Below are 18,537 nucleotides of genomic sequence, written 5' to 3'. Positions count from 1 at the left end.
ACATGATATCTAGAATTTGCTTCAACTGCTTTTCAAAGACTCTCTTGGTTGATTATGGGAGTCTCTGGGGATGGAGATGATCAGAAACTAATCAGCTAATGTTCTTTGGCTTTGGATTCTTCCTCTCACCTATGCCTTCTGTGAGCACATTGCTCCATTCTACACAACCATTTTTTTATGTTCCTTTTTTCTTTTTATTTATTTTTTGTTCTTTCTTTGTGTTGGGGATATAATTTTTTAAAGAGTATTACATGGTAAGAATTCATCATATCCCCCCAAACTTCTAGGAATCTGATTTTTTTTTATTGTACTTTAGGTTCTGGGGTACATGTACAGATCATGCAGGATTGTTGCATATGTACATACATGGCAAGGTGGTTTGCTGCCTTCATCCCCCCATCACCTATATCTGGTATTTCTTCCTTCATTATCCCTCTGCACCCTCTCCTCCCCCACTGTCTCTCCCCTGCCCCCCACCCCCCACTGACTGCAGTGTGTGATGCTCCCCTCTCTGTATCCACGTGTTCTAATTGTTCAACACCTGCCTATGAGTGATAACATAGTGTTTGGTTTTCTGTTCTTGTTCTACACAACCGTTTTTTTTTCATTCGGCATCTCCTCTGAGCCTTTGGATTCTTGACATAATCTCCAACCCTCTCACTCCAGTTCTTTGCACATAAGTTATATGGCTGGACTATGTAAGTATGGAAAACATACCCCTACACACCGTTGTTCCATCTTTAGTCTCTAGTCTTCATCTTCCCCTGCAAACCTGAAAAATTAATAACACCCAGCACCTCCTGCAGCAATCACCAACCGTCAAATTCAGAATTAGATTTCAGGCATATAAGGAACCAACCCATGTGTAGAAAAAAAGAAATCATAGCTTTGAGTTAACATTCAGGCAGGCACAGCAAAACACTTTGATTAGGCCACAAGGAAGAACTTAATGAGGAATATTAAAGTACGGGTTATGTTCAGCATATCCACTGAAATTTTTTATGTCAAATTATTGAGTAATAAATATGTAGGAGGAAACTGTGAGTCTCCTAGTCTGAAAAGTCCTACATTGTCAACTTGCGATTATGGCTACAGATATTTCAGGGTGTTACTTTGTTTAGTTTTGCTCAGCAAGGTTAACTGCATTTTGCATTAAACTAAATTGTGTGAAGGATTTGCATCAAGCTGAGATGGTTCATATTAAATCAGAAAAGCCTGGGTGTGAGAATACCCAAACTGTATTCTCAATAAGAATTGTCCTATTGGCCTAGTGATACTGGTTTTTGTAGCATCGTAATTCCTACAGATACGCCTTTCTTAGTACTTTGTTTGATGCACTTAGCTCTTGGAGTTGATTGCAGGACTCATTGATTTGTGGCATGAATTCTGACATTTAACATAACAGGAAGTTCTCTGAATAATGGGATAGCCAGAAAAATGTCAGTTCATACTTACAAAACCAGAGACAACTTGTGGGTAAAGGGATTGACTTGAGCTTGAATAAGGTAATTCATATAGGTTAAAGGTTAACAGGAAAGCACCTTGACAACCTCATTTGTCAAATATAGTCATGTACCACAAAACGATGTTTTGGTCAACAATGGACTGCATATATGATGATGATTCCATAATATTATAATGGAGCTGAAAAATCCCAATTGCCTAGTGACATTGTAGCCATCATAACATTGTAGTGCAATGTATTACTCATGTGTTTGTGCTGATGTTGGTGCAAACATACTGTGCTACCAGTAATATATACGTATAGCACATAAAATTACATACCGTACATAATAATTGATAATAATAAACAACCATCTTACTGGTTTATGTATTTACTATATTTTTCATTGTTATTTTAGAGTGTATTCTTACTTGTTAAAAAAAAAAAAAAAGTTAACTGTAAAACAGCCTCAGGCAGGTCTTTCACAAGGTGTTCCAGAAGAAGACATTGTTATCATAGGAGGTGACAGATCCTTGTGTGTTATTGCCCCTGAAGACCTTCCAGTGGGACAAGATGTGGAGGTGGAACACAGTGGTATTGAGATCTTGACCTTGCGCAGACCTAGGCTAATGTGTGTGTTTGTGTCTTAGTTTTTAACAGAAAGGTTTAAAAAGTAAAAAATTAAAAAAAAAAAAAGTTTAAACAGGAAAACTCTTACAGAATAAGGATAAAGAGAAAATTTTTGCACAGCTATGCAATGTGTTTGTATTTAAAGTGTGATTACAAAAGAGTGAAAAGTTAAAAAAAAAAGTTTATAATTACTATAAGCTAGGTTTAAGTTATTATTGAAGAAAGAACATTTTTATGAATTTGGTGTGGCTTATGTGTGCAGCCCGTTTCTACAGTGGTGTACAGTAATGTCTTAGGCCTTCACATTCATTCACCACTTACTGACTCACCCAGAGCAATGTCCGGTTCTGTAAGCTACCTTCATGCTAAGTACCCTGTACAGGTAAACCATTGTCTTTTATATTGTAATTTTACTATACCTTTTCTATATTTAAATATGCTTATATATACAAATACTATTGTGACAATCGCCTATGGTATTCAGTACAGTAACATGCTGTACAGGTTTGTAGCCTAGGAGCAATAGGCTACAAGCCTGTGAGGTTAACTATACCATGTAGGTTTGTATAAATGAACTCTATGATACTTGCATAATGACAAAATCATCAAAGGAGGAACTTCTCAGAATGTATCCTCATCATTAAACAAGACATAACTGTACTACTTTGAGGTAAAAACCATACTTCAGTTTTGGTATTTAAGTTACCACTTTAAACAAGGGAAGTTCTTCCCTAAAACCTCTAAGACAACTTTATTTGTCCTTCCTAAAATATACATTACCTGCTGAGCTATTGAGGCCCGTTTGAAAATACACAGCATTAGCTATGCATGCTGTTAAACATAGTGTGTTGGTGACATTTAGCAGTGTTTAGTAATTGGCTTAATGAACAGGTGTGCAAGTATATTAGTTATGCAGATGTTAATTTGCAGTAACATGTGCTTCCTGATTTGGGGAGTTCTTGTATAAACTACAACCAGTAAGATTTGTTCCTTAATTAGGAAATCACTACAAAGTATGTGTGTGTTATCCCCACCATTAGAATCATTAGTCTTGTTTAATGTGCTCTGAACTTCAGAAACACTCTTGGTAATGCCATTCCTATTGCTTCAGGTACTACACAGGTGTCAGAATGAAATCTACCTTTCTGTGGGATGCCTTGGTTAGTGTGCAGCTGTAGGCAACATGGAGAGGGGAAGCTTCACAGCTGTAATATGTAGCATGTACGAGGAGACAGAAATGGAGTCTTACTGCATATTGCGTCCGCTTTCCTTCTCCAGGTTTAGCACATGTGTTATTCCTCACAAAATAGACTCAACAGCAATTGAACTCAAAATTGTGGTTCCTTACAAACTGATTAATCTTTACCAGCATTTTTAATTATTCTTGTCCATATTGTTTGTAATTCCTGTGTACATTTGGCACTTGGGATTTCCAAGGTTAACAGTTTGTAAACTATACAAATAGATGGGAATATTTATTTAATTTAGTCATATGATTTTTATTTTTATGTCAAAAAATGGGAAATTACAAAGGCTAACGTAGCAAACGCCCATCTACCAGCCACCCAGAATGAACAGGTGTTAACATTTAGTCATATTTACTCTAGATCTTTGCTTTTACGGAAATAAAACATGAGAGTTAAAATGGAAGTTTCCAAGGTTCTACCTATTCCAGCATCAGATTCCTCATCTTAGGTAACCACTGTCATTAATTGGTGAATATATAGTCTATGTTTTTATAATTTTGCTACATGTATACTCATCCATAAATAATACACAAGATTAGTCTCTGTTTTATTTTTAACTTAGATGAATATTATACTATATGTACCATTTCCATAACTTTTTCTACTCAGCATTGTATTTGGCATTAATCCTTGTTGAAATATATAGCTGTAGTACAATCACTGTAAATCCTGTGTGATATTATATTTTATTAACGTGCCACAATTTATCCATTTCATAACCCCTGGGCACATGGACTGTTTATAATTGTTCTACTGTTATAAACACTGTTGCAGTGAACATTTGTGTCTCCTTGACCGTTTGACCTACAAGTGGAAATGTTGGGATATATTTATGACAAGCATACATATCTTCAAATATATTAGATACATGAATATTTTAAGTCATTGTTGAATATTCACTGTCAACTGTTGTCATAATCAAATTCTTCTTCGTATGTTCATCAATACTTGATATTATGTGACATAAAAAAACTTTCAATTTGATGACTATTAATAGTATTTCTTTGGTTATTTTCATTTGCATTTCCCTGGTCACTGCTGAAGTTGAGCATGTTTTCATTACTAGCTATATTGACCTTGGGCATATGATTAAATTTGTACTTAATTTCCTCATTTGTAAAATGGCAGTGGTTAATACCTATCATATAAAATGGTATAAAAATTAATGCCAGATACAGAGCAAATATTTAATAAAAATTGCTTTTGGAGGTGCTCGTGAAGATTGTATTGGTGGTTACCAGTAGTAAAACTACTGCTACTGCTGTTATTGTTGTTTTTGTAATACTGTCATCTGTTGTGTGTTGCGTATGTATTTATCTGTTGATCTAATCTTCCTTGCCCTTTTCCATCAGGTTCAAATGATATTTTCAGAAATGCATAGATAAAGATGATTTAGAATAGAGTAGAAAATAACAAAAAAATACGTAAACCTATGACACGCAAAAGCCAGTCGATTTTCCATATCTTTCATTGCCATTCTTGTACTCATTTTAATATTATCAAGTCATTAATTGAAATTAAAATACCATTTCAACCAGTATGTTAAAAAATTATTTCCATGTAGCTGGAATCACCTCTGGAATTGTATCCACATGAATAAAATATGTATTTAAGTATATATGGATCACAATTCTTATATTTCTATGTTATATGTGAAAGTACAGTTGGGCATTTACTTGTTAAATATAGAAATATGTATCCATGAAGTTACATAAATTTTCAGTGTGTTCGTTGGCACTACAATTATTAGCTTTATTTACCCTGGCTTTGTATGTACTGTCCTTTTTTTCCCCCCCGAGATAGAATTTCACTCTTGTTGCCCAGGCTGGAATGCAGTGGTGTGATCTCGGCTCACTGCAACCTCTGCCTCCTGAGTTCAAGTGATTCTCCTGCTTCAGCCTCCTGAATAGCTGGAATTACAGACATGTGCCACCACACCTGACTAATTTTTGTATTTTTAGTGGAGACGGGGTTTCGCCATGTTGGCCAGGCTGGTCTCGAACTCCTGACCTCATGCTATCCACTCACCTTGGCCTCCCAAAGTGCTGGGATTACAGAAGTGAGCCACCGCCCCCGGCCTGTATATAGCATACCTTATAAGAAGGGACATGCTTTTAATTTTCCTCATATTTCTTATGATGCAACACATAATGTAATGCTGATTCAAAGATATGATGTTCCCTAATATGGAACTATGCTTGCAGTAACAGAATGAGAGTTCACTCAGTGATGTGCATGTATTCATCCAAGCTATATTTTTATGCATAAAGAAAAGTATAAATGTTAGATACCTTTTGGGAATACTTCCATAATTAGTGGTTTACATATGACCATGAGGTATGAGTAGAAATTTATGTGTTGCGTACCATTGTATGCTCATGCTAGGCTAATTCATTGTAGGTGTTCAAGAAATATTTGGTAGATGAATGAATGTGATTCTGAGTATAGAAATCAGTCTTTCTCACTGAAATTTTAAAATAGTTTCGCAAATTTTATCATGATTCATGGTTAGTTGTCACTATGTAAATCATCCAATGTTACCTATTTAAAATATCTTAATACTTGCTACAAATTAGAACATCTTGTCACATGTTCTGTGTATCCACTGGGATAGCAGAAATTAATAGGAAATTCCTGAACATCGCCTATATTAGTTTGGGGGAAGAATATGACCATGTTTACTTTATTTATGCTGATGAGCATTTCTCAGTCATAAAGGAATACATTTATAGTACAATTGCTTGTAAAAACCCATGTATTAAAGGAAATATAAGAATACTCAGTAGGCATTTTATCTTAAATGATGAGTATCTTGATATTAACATGTCTTTAATAATAATACAAATGTCTTTATTATTATGATTATCTTCCTGCAGACAGTATTTTATAATGTTTCATTATTATTTTGTCAGTTAGCAGTGCCAATTTACACACTCAAATTAATTCAATCTATTGGATTCAAACCTAGTTTTTTCAAAACCATGTTTTTTCATTTGTAAGGGAAGGTCATGTTTGACTCTAGTCCTCCTTATGAACCTAAGGACCTCAGGGCAGTTGATGATAAAATCAATTCTTGAAGTTTTTATATCGAAACTTAAAAAAAAAAAACTTTTTAGTTTCATCCAAGTAATTTCAATAATTATAGAATTGCTATTTATTTAAAGTTTTGTAACCATTAGAAACATACAGAATAAAAATATCCTAGGACAAGTGACATTTTGAGGTCACTATAAAAGCAAGCAATTTTTAACCTAAGTGTTCAACACTGTAGGGATGTTTGATGTCACATTGCTGTTCTTTGAACTCTCTATTTATCTAAGCCTGTGATTGTGATCCCTAAGGAATGCTTTTAGAAAACAAGAAGGCCAAAGGCAATAATAGCCACTGGTCTGTAATTATTTATCATGGCAAAAATATGATTAGTTTTGAAAGGCTGTCTAGTTAGAGAAGTGTTTTAAACTTGTTTTTCTCTAGTGATTCTCAAAAAAGCAGTGCCCTCTCATGGAATACTTATCACTTTTTGAACCCAGGATTTAAGCCAAGTTGTATAACACAAGGAAAATACATTAGGATTCAAGAAAGAAAACTGCGAAGTATAGATATTTAGGGCATCTAATCTTAATTTTAAACAATTCGTTCACTTGAAAAGGGGAGAGGCTAGACCATATTTTAATTTTAAAAAATACAAAAATATAAAGTCATGAAATGAGCATTATCCCTGAGTTAGTCAGGATCCTGTTAGTTTGCAGAACCATCTTTGTAGGTCCTTGATGACAGCATTTTTTTCATATATGTCCTTGGCTAATTAGTCTCTTACAGTGAATTCTAAGGCATATTGGGAGATTAGGAAAATTTTCTTGACTATTTCCTTGACTGGATTCAAATTAGTCAATGATTCTAGAAGTAATTTCAATATGATTCAGATACTTCACATTTTGCAGACAAAGGAAATAACTATTGGACTGTCATTTCCTTATGTACAGTTTTCTTAAGCTGGAACTAGCTTGATAGAGTAAATTAAAATGTTGATTATTGCATATGAAAGACTCTATGCTCTTAGAAAGAGCCTTTGAAGAATATTTGAGATGTGTTTTTAAATATATTTTAAAACATACATTTAGAAATATATACAGATAAATGTAAATACAAAGTATGTTCTTTTAATATAATTTAAAAGAAATACATTAAAAGTCACTTTTCGTCCAGCAGTAGCAATGACTATTGTGTTGAATTCACATGGCAAACTGCTTGCCATGTCTCATAAGATCATAATTTTTAAGTGTGATTATTATCCAGTCTCTTTAGACTGCGTATAACTTTAGATTGGCCAGTATGATAAAATTTAGCACTGGTAGGACTTTAGTTATTCAGGTAATTTATTTTATTAGTATCTGGTATTTCTGTAGTATGCTCACTTAACTTTTCTATATTTTGTACCGTTAAAACAAAGGAAGTCTTAACGGACTTGCAATATTTTGATGAATTCTATAGGATGTTGCAAAAGTTTTCAAGATGGTAACATCTATGAACATATTGCTTTAGTAAAAATGTACGGTGGCTTTATGTTGCTTTTTCTTTCAAAAAGAAAAATCAATAATGCATTTGTGGTCTTTTTAAAAAAGGTTAGATGAATTAAAATGATATCATTATTGCCTCAAAATGAAGTTATCTTTTAACATTGATAAAGCAGCAGCATGATTATGGTCATATATGAACCAGTGATGCAGTTTAGCAGCATGAATTTGGGGACAAGGACCTAACACTCTACTTTACTGAAAAAATTTTGGCTTTATTTTTCTCATAGTTTTAGATGGTCCCATTACTTACAACCCTGTTTTTATATTGGAAAAAGTAAACTGCCAACACTTGAGTACAATGGTAGCTATAAAATTTCTATACAGGAGGGCTTTGGGGATTTATGTTAATGCTTTATTTTCATAGCAGATAGCCACATTGCTTTTTGGACTGGCTGGCTTGGGGAGTTGGCTGATGGAGGTTATGGAAGGCTAAAGCCACTCCTTGGCACTGTTACTCCTTACACCTTCAGTCCTTTAAACTATTTTGAATTATATGGTTACCTTCTGAAGAAAGCAAAGTAAATCTTCTGTTGTAAGAAAGCAAATAGTATTTTTCAAATAGTGAGAGAGACAAAGCTGACTTACTCAAAAGACCACATCACTGAGTCTCTTTAATCACATGTATGCAAATGGTGCTACTGTTGTATAACTTGCAAATGCTTCATACCTATTCTTCAAAACCATCTCAACAGGAATTTTTATATGGCAGCCTGTTTAGTAGTTAAACTTACCTTAGGTGCTTTAAAGCAATTTCACTGAATTAAAGAAATGCTTAAATTTTAGCATACTTTAAGAGAAATGCATGTCTTCCTTTTCCCTCAATTAGTTCAAATTAGTGAAACTGTACTATATATTTAATTCCAGTACTGCTGTAGGTACCTGGTAAAGGAGTAATTAATGTTACACATTAGGTAAGAAGGAGCAATTGATTTTTGGTTCTATTTGGCTTATCTTTTCTGCTTAAGTGCTGATATTTAATTGGTAGTGAAAACTCTAAACAGGTCTGTATTTTTATGTTTATCCTCTTCCTTGAACTAATGAAATAAACACATTTATTGATTTCAGAATGAGCTTTATTAATGTAGTTAATATGCCTTACTAATGTTATTCCATGTACTTGGATTAGTACCATTATTGTTTATGAATCAACATTTTTTTCTTTCAGTTCAAAAGAATGTAGAAACATTAGAAGAGAAGAAGACTGCGCCTACAAAGAAGAAAGTGAAAGAACTGAGAATTTTGGATCCCAAAACAGCTCAGAATCTGTGTATGTAATATTTTCTTAGTAGGGTTGGTATAGGTAGTGGTGAGAGGGGTGGGGGCTGTTTAATGTATTTAATCAAAGTTGTAACCCTTTTATTATTTATTTTTATTTTTATTTTTTGAGACGGAGTTTCACTCATGTTACCCAGGCTGGAGTGCAATGGCACGATCTCGGCTCACCGCAACCTCCGCCTCCTGGGTTCAGGCAATTCTCCTGCCTCAGCCTCCTGAGTAGCTGGGATTACAGGCACGCACCACCATGCCCAGCTAATTTTTTTTATATTTTTAGTAGAGACGGGGTTTCACCATGTTGACCAGGATGGTCTCGATCCCTTGACCTCGTGATCCACCCGCCTCCTTGTAACCTTTTTAAACAGGCATATTCAGCATCTTCTAGAAACAAAATTTGGTGTAAACATGATTTGGATGCCTTTTTTTCACTTAGCCAGTATGGAGAAAATTCTAATTCAGCCTCGGTGAGCTCACATGAAACTTGTGAATAGTAAAGATTTGGAAAGTACTGATAGTAAAACATTGTTAGAGGACATAGTGACACATAAGGCAGAAATGACAAAAAGTGACATTTTTTTCCTTCTGCCTAGACCTGGGATTGATGGTTTTAGAGTATTCACTATTTACACTGGGCAAATCCTTTTACTGCTATTCCTTTATGTTTGAAGTAATTGGGATGTGAACTAGTTAAATTGTTAACCTTAACTGCATTTAAAAACTGGTTAGTGAACCTTGAAGCCTTTAACAAACCAGTCAGCCATTAAATATACTTTTGCTAAAGCCAATGGACAGTTAAACTCATCTTCATTTATGTAGGCCTTTAAGTTTCAACACACTCTTCCCTCTGTCTTGAATTCAGAATTTTTGTTCTGTCAATACAGTAGACTGCGTTTAGATTTCGCTGATAGTGAAACACTGTGCATCAGAAATTTCAACATGTCAGGCATTTCTAATTGCACAAAGTAATACCGTGGGAGTTTATTTTGTTAAGGAATGTGGTGTAGGGAATCATTAAAATAAACAACACATCATTTTCATGTCAGTAGAAATGTTGCTATCAGAAAAGCAGTTTACTAATAGCTGTTGTGAATGTGTGCATTGCTTACTTGATAGTACATTTTCAAAGTTGACGTTCAGTACTTTAAAACATAGTATGATCTTAATTGCTGGTTGATATCTGTCAACATTGTTGTTTTAGACTGTGGGGATCTGATTTGGTCTTATATGTAATGTAAATCATTTGCCTATAGAGTGAGGATTCTGTTTCCTTTTGGTACAGCTGAAGGCATAGAGACCTTTTCATGAAAAAAATGTTCTAAGAAATGTTCAAGTTCTGGTGATAAGAGCACATCTATGTTCTTTAAAAAAATAATGTTTAATGGAACATGTTGTTTTAATTACCTTGTGAGTAATTGTTAGCTATTCTAGGTTTAATTTGCTGAATTATTCTACTGTGATATGATAGATTTCCGTTTAAGAAAATGTTGGCAGGGGAAATTGTGAGTCAGTATATAAAGAAAGTAATAGTGTACCGCAGGAATATAAGCGGGAACGCAGGGCACACTGTTGATTCAGGCACTTTAATTGTTTTCTTATGTGGGAGAATTGCAGAGTAGATTGATATGATTTTTTATTTGGTTATTTTGTCTTTCCTGAGAAATACCGTGTTGGATGCATCTGACAATCTCCACACTAAATTCTTCATTGAATAAAAAGGTCAACCTCAAATAAAATCTCTAAGTTTTTATGGATTATTTTATGTATCATCCTAATCTGAAAAGCCTAAGCATATAGTCATGAGTACTATTAGTAGGAATTTTGTTTTGTGTGTCAATATGCACTAACTGTAAACATTAGAGCTTGAAAAAATAGGCCATTTTGTCTAGATAGATAGAGTGAGTAGTCCATCAAATGGAACACCTTTTGTTTGTTCACAATTCTGTAAATTAGTATTAGTGACAAATTGCATATTTTGAGTCTATGAAACGAAAATCAGGCATTTATTAGGACTTTAACATGTTGATGCTATTCTACTTTTAATAAAATCAAATTTTATTTTAGCCATCTTTCTGGGATCATATCGCATGCCATATGAAGAGATAAGAAATGTGATTCTGGAGGTTAATGAAGACATGCTGAGTGAGGCTTTAATTCAGGTAACTTGTACTTATTTTCCTTTTGATTTCTTTCCATGGATGTCTTTAGACTATTCTCAATAGAGTTGTAAGAAAATTCTCTTCAATGTTTAGATTTTTTAAAAGATGTTGAGTAATTTGATAAAATCAGGAATATCTAACTGTGTTGATAGTAAGAGGACTAAGTATAGAAGATCTAGCTTCTGATTCTGTTCCTGCCACTTATTTATTAGCTATATATCATTCTCCATTATTCATTGTACGTACAGTTATACATATTTCATCATCACAATGGCTCCATTAAATAGATATTGTTATTACCATTTTATGGGTGAAAAAGCTGAGGGGTCAAGAGCTTAAATAGCTTGCTGAAAATAAGTGAGTGTTTAACATACCCATTGTTAAGTTGAGTATCTAACTTTTACCCAACTCTGTTTGAGTATCTAACGTGTTTGCTGATTATGTCCAGCACTTTCTGTATTTTTTATTTCATTGAATCCTCCAATAATCCTATGAGATAGGCACTATTACTCTCATTTTACAAATAAGGAAACTGAGGTTTAGACAGATTGCCCAATTTCACAATGCTTTTAAGTGGCAAAGAAGCAGAGCTGGGATTCAAAACAATGTCTATCTTAACTCTAAAGCTGTCATATTATTGTGCCTTACATGAACAAATGGATCTTTCTAAACCTCTATTTCCTCATTTGAAATTACAGGGTCATTGTGAGGATTTAACCAAATAAAGTGCTTTATATGATAAAGGGCTATACAGATCTAACACATTTGAATTATTGGTATGTCTGACCCTATCTGGTTTAATTTCTGAAAGGAATAACTGTAAAGATTTTTGTGGAAGGGTATAATCATTGTAGTTTTTTGTTTTTCTTTTTTTGTTGTTGTCTTTTGTTTTTGAGCCATGCAGTTGGTTTTGATTTTTTAGAAAACATCAAATCTTCAAATAGTTTATGCTATAGCTTTAAAAATTTTGCCACGTTCCCTGCAAACTCTAAATCTCTGAGAACCTGTGTATATAATTTGAGCAAATGATGTCTCTGTGGAAGCTCCTCTATTTTGGATTGTAGGCTTACATTAAAGTTTATCTCATATATATGTTTTAAATCTAGGCAGAATTTTTTTAAATAGGACTGAGGTTTAATGAGATGACCTGTGTCATCTCTTCCTAGTTTTTAGATCTCCATTACCTTTTCTAAGGCTTTATCTCTTTTCCTTTTTCACATATCTGTACATTTTACCCCTTTCCTGCTTTACCCACCAATTTCGTGCCATCTGTTTGCTGAGGACTTTTTAAAGCCAACTTGCTTTCCTTCTCAGTGTCAGATACTCTAAAGTTTCTTCTCAATCCTTACCCTGTTCGATCAAAACCCATTTTCTTAGTTTTGCTTGTGGGAAGAAAAGAGTTTAACATGTAGTATAATGTACATAATTGGAATTTGTGCTACTTGGGAAACAGGTATAGGGCCTAAGTGCTGAGTAACTCACCTGAGTTACTAAGGTTAGTATTGCTTTCATCTAGACAAATCACATGTCTGAGTATCTTCTGGAAAGGAAGATGGATGTTCCTGAGTTGAAATAATTACATGGTTTTCTAGTCCCCACGAGAGATGGCTTCCGTCTGTCAGGAGAAAAGACTATAATCATCAGCACCTTTTTCTCCCCCACTCAATTCCAGAACATTTGTTTCAGTGATGGAAAAGTAACATCAATTTGCCGTTCATATGAGCTGTTTACCATTTAAGTCTAATTACCATGTAGCACATCAATAATGCATGGCATTAAATGTGTATCATCAGATTAACTTGGTTGTAAGTTCTATTTGATTACAGTGCTAAACTCCATCCATGCATAATTATAGTTTTTGCTCATGTAGCATGGCTGTCTCCTCATAACAACAAAAACAAACAAAAAACCAGTTAAGTATACATCACTTCCCAGAGACTTGAATTAACAGTAGTAGTATTATCTCTTCTAGTATGGGTCAATATGCTCTTGCTGGGCAGACAACTAATAGATTTTAGTTATGTGGTAGGATAAATGCCTTACTTAAAAAAAAAAAAAAAAACACCTTTTATTCTTTTATTTAATCAGCAAGATCAATCTCCAAGTTGAAGGTTATTAATAAATATCAATTTTCCTTTTATTTCAAAATATCTAAATTTAAGCTAGAAAATGAGTTCGCTATGTGGGAAAAGTTGAAATGTACTGAAATATTTGCAGTAGCACATAGAAACATTTAAAAGTACACCACATCCTGAGGTTGTTAAAGAGTCTTTAATATATGTAATTATGAGTTACTGTCAAATAATGTGTACTAAATTTTGGTGACTTTTAGAATTATTATTCTAGCCTTCAAAATTTGTTTCAGTGTAATTTAATTTGCTATATTGAGAGAAAAATCTAAGACCAGTCAGTCGGTGCTTTTTAGGATAACAGTGGTAAAACAGTTATGTGTAGACACACTTACATATAGAGGACTGACATAGTAATGAAACTGGCATTTGAAAAAAGTGATGCATCTGTGAAAAGAAAAATAAAAGTATGTTCTATTTGAGATTATTAGTGAATGGAAATGATTCTTAAATGCTGAGGAAATGTCATTTAGGTAGGGAGTTTATACTTACTTTCTTAAGGAATATGTGAAAAAAAGATGATCAACGTTAAAGATAGTATGCTGTTACTGCAGAATAATTTTTAAAGACATGATAAAGCATGGGTTGGTAACCTGGAATTCAAAGCCCTCTTTTGGGAACCATGGAGAGAATTCAAGTGGTCCTGAACTTGTATGTGAAAAGTATTACATCTTTGTTTTTATTAGCTTCTAATTAATATTTAGCATATTATTTAATTAAGAGTGTAGGCAACGGACCAAAGTAGTATTAACAGTACCTCTAACTTTTTCACTAATAGAAATAATAAATATTTTCATATCACATTATAGTCGTGGCAGATATCTTGAAATACTGTTACAGTCATTAATACTTCAAAATTACAGTACTTAGAGCTGTGACTAGATCTTATTTTTAATGCTTTAATCTAGCACATCTATCATATCACTGTTTTGGTAAATATGTTGATAACTACGTAAATATAATTGGTATATTACGTAACCCTATTTATTTTGTTTTATCCTGGTATAGAGGTTCACAGAAGGTGAACTATAGGTTAGTGTGGGCTGTGGTTAGGGTGGTCTTCCTGGAAGAAGTGTTCTAGCCTTTGAAACGCTCGTAAGATTCAGTTAGAGAGGCCTAGGATAAGAGAATGATGGCCAAAGCCTTGAGGTATATAAAGGATAATGTCTTTATTTTTCTGGTGTAGATAAGAGGTCATAGGGCAGCAATGAGAAAGAGCATATAAAAGATTAGTAGCTTGGTGGTGGTCATATTGTGGAGGCACAGAGATAGCAAATTGGTGACTTACAGGCGCCCACGTTCTCTACCTCTCACTTTCTCTCTCTCACTTAGGTTTTATTTGGCCTTCCTAGGACCTAATCAGTGAAATTTTAATGTCACGCACTCTCCAGTTTGCCACATGCCTCGCCACTCCCTGTTGCATTTTACTTACTCTGACTCATTCCTAACCCCTGTATATACCAGATGCTTTTATCCCTGGTAGACAACGTGAAAGCTGAGCTGTTGAGTTTGGTCATGGTCAAATTGTGTGCTCAGGAAAGGTACTCCTAGCTGCAGTATATCAGATGGCTTGATGTAAAGAGACTTGACAGAGGAGATCATTGCAGTTTCAAGGGTAAGGTGTAATAAAACCTTGCATATTTCAGAAGTAGGAGAAAAGGGAATTTGGGTAAATAAGAAAATTTTTTTAAAAATGATTAATTGAAAAATCCCGGTGATAGAGATAATGATTGTAGCCCTGACACAAAGAGGCAAATCAGGTAGGGGAGAAAATACTTTTCAGGGCAAAGGAGAAAAAATTTACAAATAACATTACCTTAGGAAATGTATTGGAGGTGAGAATAGAGGCCGAGACTGAAAATAAGGATTTGTGGAGTCATTTGCAAAGAAGTGATTGTTGGGATCTGAGGACCAATGACGTTCTTGAGACTCCTCATGAAAAAAGAAACAAATGGAAGGTTAAGGACTGCATATCTGGTGACCATAAAAGTCACGGGGATGGGAAGTATTAGAAAAATTAGGGCAAAAGAGTCAGCATATCAAAGAGAGGGCCCGGATGCTATGGTGTATCACAAAAGCCAACACAAGAGCTTTTTAAGGAGTGATGAATGAGAATGAGATTGAGAGAAGAGACATTTCCTTCAATATGTCAGATTATAATGATTTATTTAGTTTAAATAGTTATTTTTCTATAGTTTTTTCTTGAAACAACCTGCACTACATACCAGCCACCTATATTCCTTAAGCAAATGTTCTGTTTATTCATGTTCTTTTGGTCTCTGTCTCCCTTATTTTTAAGGAATATCTACATTTCTACTGGGCATGCAACTATTTGGAGTCCTATCTATTGCTCTTCTTCCGCTTGCTTTGGTTTTTTTTTTTTACTTTCCTTCCTTCCTTTTTTCCTTCTCTCCCTCCCCCCTTCCTTCCTCTCTTCCTGCTACTTCCTCTTATGTCCTTTCATTCCCTTCGTCCTTCATTCCCTTCTTCCCTCCCTTCTTCCTCCTTTCCTCCCTCCCTTCTTTTCTTCCTTCCTTTCTTTCTAGGTAAATTCTTTCTTTGATAAAACACCTTAATTTTCTTTAATAATACCTAAGGTGAAATACAGGTCCTGGTTGCTTCCATACCTGGAAACTACAGAAATACCTCCATAGATGTTTCTCTACAATGCATACATGGGAATATTCTCACTTGCGTCGACCCTCCCAGACCCCTGCCACCAATAATTACTACATATACTGGCTCTATTACTTTTCTGAAGCCCATTTGAGTAACCAGCACTGTGTGTGGTGTTTATAGTTTGCCACATGATTATGTTTTCTCAAATGTGATTTTCATCTCAAAACAGATTATATGATTTATATAACTTATCATTGGATACCGACAGGATGAGCAGAATGACGCAAAGATCATCCAGTCCATTCACCTGATTCCAGGCAATGCTACACCTAAGTCATCGAAGATAGATGGGTGTCTATTGATTCTGCAGGGAAAAAAGATTCTTCAACTTCCCTCAATTAACCAGTTCTGGAGTACAATTATTCTTATAGTCAGGAAGTTCATGCATGTGTAATAGTAGAGCTCGTTTTTGTCTCCTCAATCCATCTTTGTAATCACTGATCTATTTACGTGGCTATCGACCATCTGTATTTTATGCAGGCTTGTGAGTCTGCATGTGTGCATGCACTTTACAAGGGTTGATGACTTTAGAATATTACAAGTATATCAATTAAGCCAATAATGGCATTAGTATTGTAGAATTTGAAAACATTTTTCTTTTAAGTAACAACTTGTATTTACCATGTTCATTTTCACAATTCTTTAGGGAAAATGAAACAGCAGAAATAAGAGTAACAATCATAAAACATTTCTTTATTTCTCATCATGGTGGAATAAGTTTATGGCATGCTTTTGCAGTCTGAAAATACTTTTATCCATGAGCTGCTCTTCTTTCACATCTTTTGCTTTTAAATAGTTGAGTGATTTTAAAAAATTGTTTTTTTGTTTTTTTCTTCGACTGAAGTTTCCTTTGACCTTTGTTTGCTACTTTCAGTCTATTGTTAAAATTACACATATTCCAAGAAAATGTTATGGCTGCTTATTCTTATTCTATGTCAATTATTGATTATTGCCAGTATTTCATGTGTCATCATCACTGGTTGTATTGTTGTTTACAGAGAAAGAAAAGGTAGCTTTAAACAATTTTTTCTTGTACTAATTGGATTATGGAAAATGTTTTTAAAATATGAAAAATTGAGCCTATGGCCGGGCTCAGTGGCTGATGCCAGTAACCCCCACATTTTGGGAGGCTGAGGCAGGTGGATCACCTAAGGTCAGGTGTTCGAGACCAGCCTGGCCAACACGGTGAAGCCTTGTCTCTACTAATAATACAAAACTTACCCAGGCATGGTGGTGCACCCCTGTAATACCAGCTCCTTGGGAGGCTGAGGCAGGAGAATCACTTGAACCCGGGAGGTGGAGGTTGCAGTGAGCCGAGATCACGCCATTACACTCCAGCCTGGGTGACAAGAGAGAAACTCCATTTCCAAAAAACAAAACAAAAATTGAGCCTATTTACATTTGTAGCAAAACGTAAATCTTACTAACAGTTCAGCAAGCTGCCACCTCAGAAATCATATTTTATGCTGCCTTGGACACTTCAAACCATGGTAGAACTTCATTAATATTGTGGTTCTTTCATACTATAGATCCATTGAGTCTACTGAACTGAGATGATGATCAGGGTAGAACAAGAATTTCCTTATAAGTGTAAAACTTGGGGCCAGGTGCATTGGTTCATATTTGTAATCCCAGCACTTCGGGAGGCCAAGAAGGGAACGTCACTTGAGGTCAGGAGTTTGAAACCAGCCTGAGGAGCATAGTGAAACCCCGACTCTACTGAAAAAACAAAAGCAAAAACAGTATTAGTCGGGTGTAATGACATGCACCTATAGTCCCAGCTACTTGGGAGGCTGAAGCGGGAGATTCGCTTGAACCCAGGAGACAGAGGTTGCAGTGAGCCAAAATCGCGCCACTGCACTCCAGCCTGGGAGACAGAGCAAGACTCCATCTCAAAAACAAATAAACAAACAAAAACAAGTGTACAACTTGGTAAGTGGCCTCTTTTTCCTTAAATAAACTTCCAAAACCTGCACTGGGAAATGAAAAGCAAGATTATACCATAATCCTTACTCTAGGTAGCACCTCTGAGGTTACTTCTAGACAAAAAACATTAAACCTTTACCCTAAGAGATTCAGAGGACAGGGAGTCAAGGCTGTAATGTCCTTGATGGAATTATCAGAGAGAGAGAATAATCATGATTTCCACCCCCACCTAGCTCCCTATGCATTTTTAGTAGCATACAAATTTGTTTAAATTCAAAGCTTATTGGCTAGACATATATTTAACCAATTATATATGTTTGTAATTGATCATATCTATAAAACCACTTTCTCTTTTTTTTCACATTTATTTATTTTATTGCATTTTAGGTTTTGGGGTACATGTGAAGAACATGCAAGATTATTGCATAGGTACACACGTGGCAGTGTGATTTTTTGCCTTCCTCCCCATCACCT

At 34.8% G+C, this 18,537-nt stretch overlaps 1 protein-coding gene across 9 annotated transcripts in view; it reads left to right on the top strand.

The window, feature by feature from the left end:
• DIAPH2 (diaphanous related formin 2) overlaps positions 1-18,537 on the top strand; it is a 914,924-nt gene that overhangs the window by 382,855 nt on the left and 513,532 nt on the right. For all 9 annotated transcript variants that reach the window (XM_017548566.2, XM_017548564.2, XM_037745740.1 and 6 more), the window contains 2 exons: positions 9,064-9,165; positions 11,235-11,329. In XM_017548566.2, coding sequence (XP_017404055.1) covers positions 9,064-9,165; positions 11,235-11,329 — 197 coding nt within the window. The remainder of the gene's footprint in view (positions 1-9,063; positions 9,166-11,234; positions 11,330-18,537) is intronic.

This window comes from Cebus imitator, unplaced genomic scaffold (assembly GCF_001604975.1).
Source record: "Cebus imitator isolate Cc_AM_T3 unplaced genomic scaffold, Cebus_imitator-1.0 Scaffold210, whole genome shotgun sequence".
Classification (NCBI taxonomy): Eukaryota; Metazoa; Chordata; class Mammalia; order Primates; family Cebidae; genus Cebus; species Cebus imitator.
The sequence above is the reverse complement of the archived record's forward strand: the minus strand, read 5'-3'. Positions and strand labels throughout refer to the sequence as shown.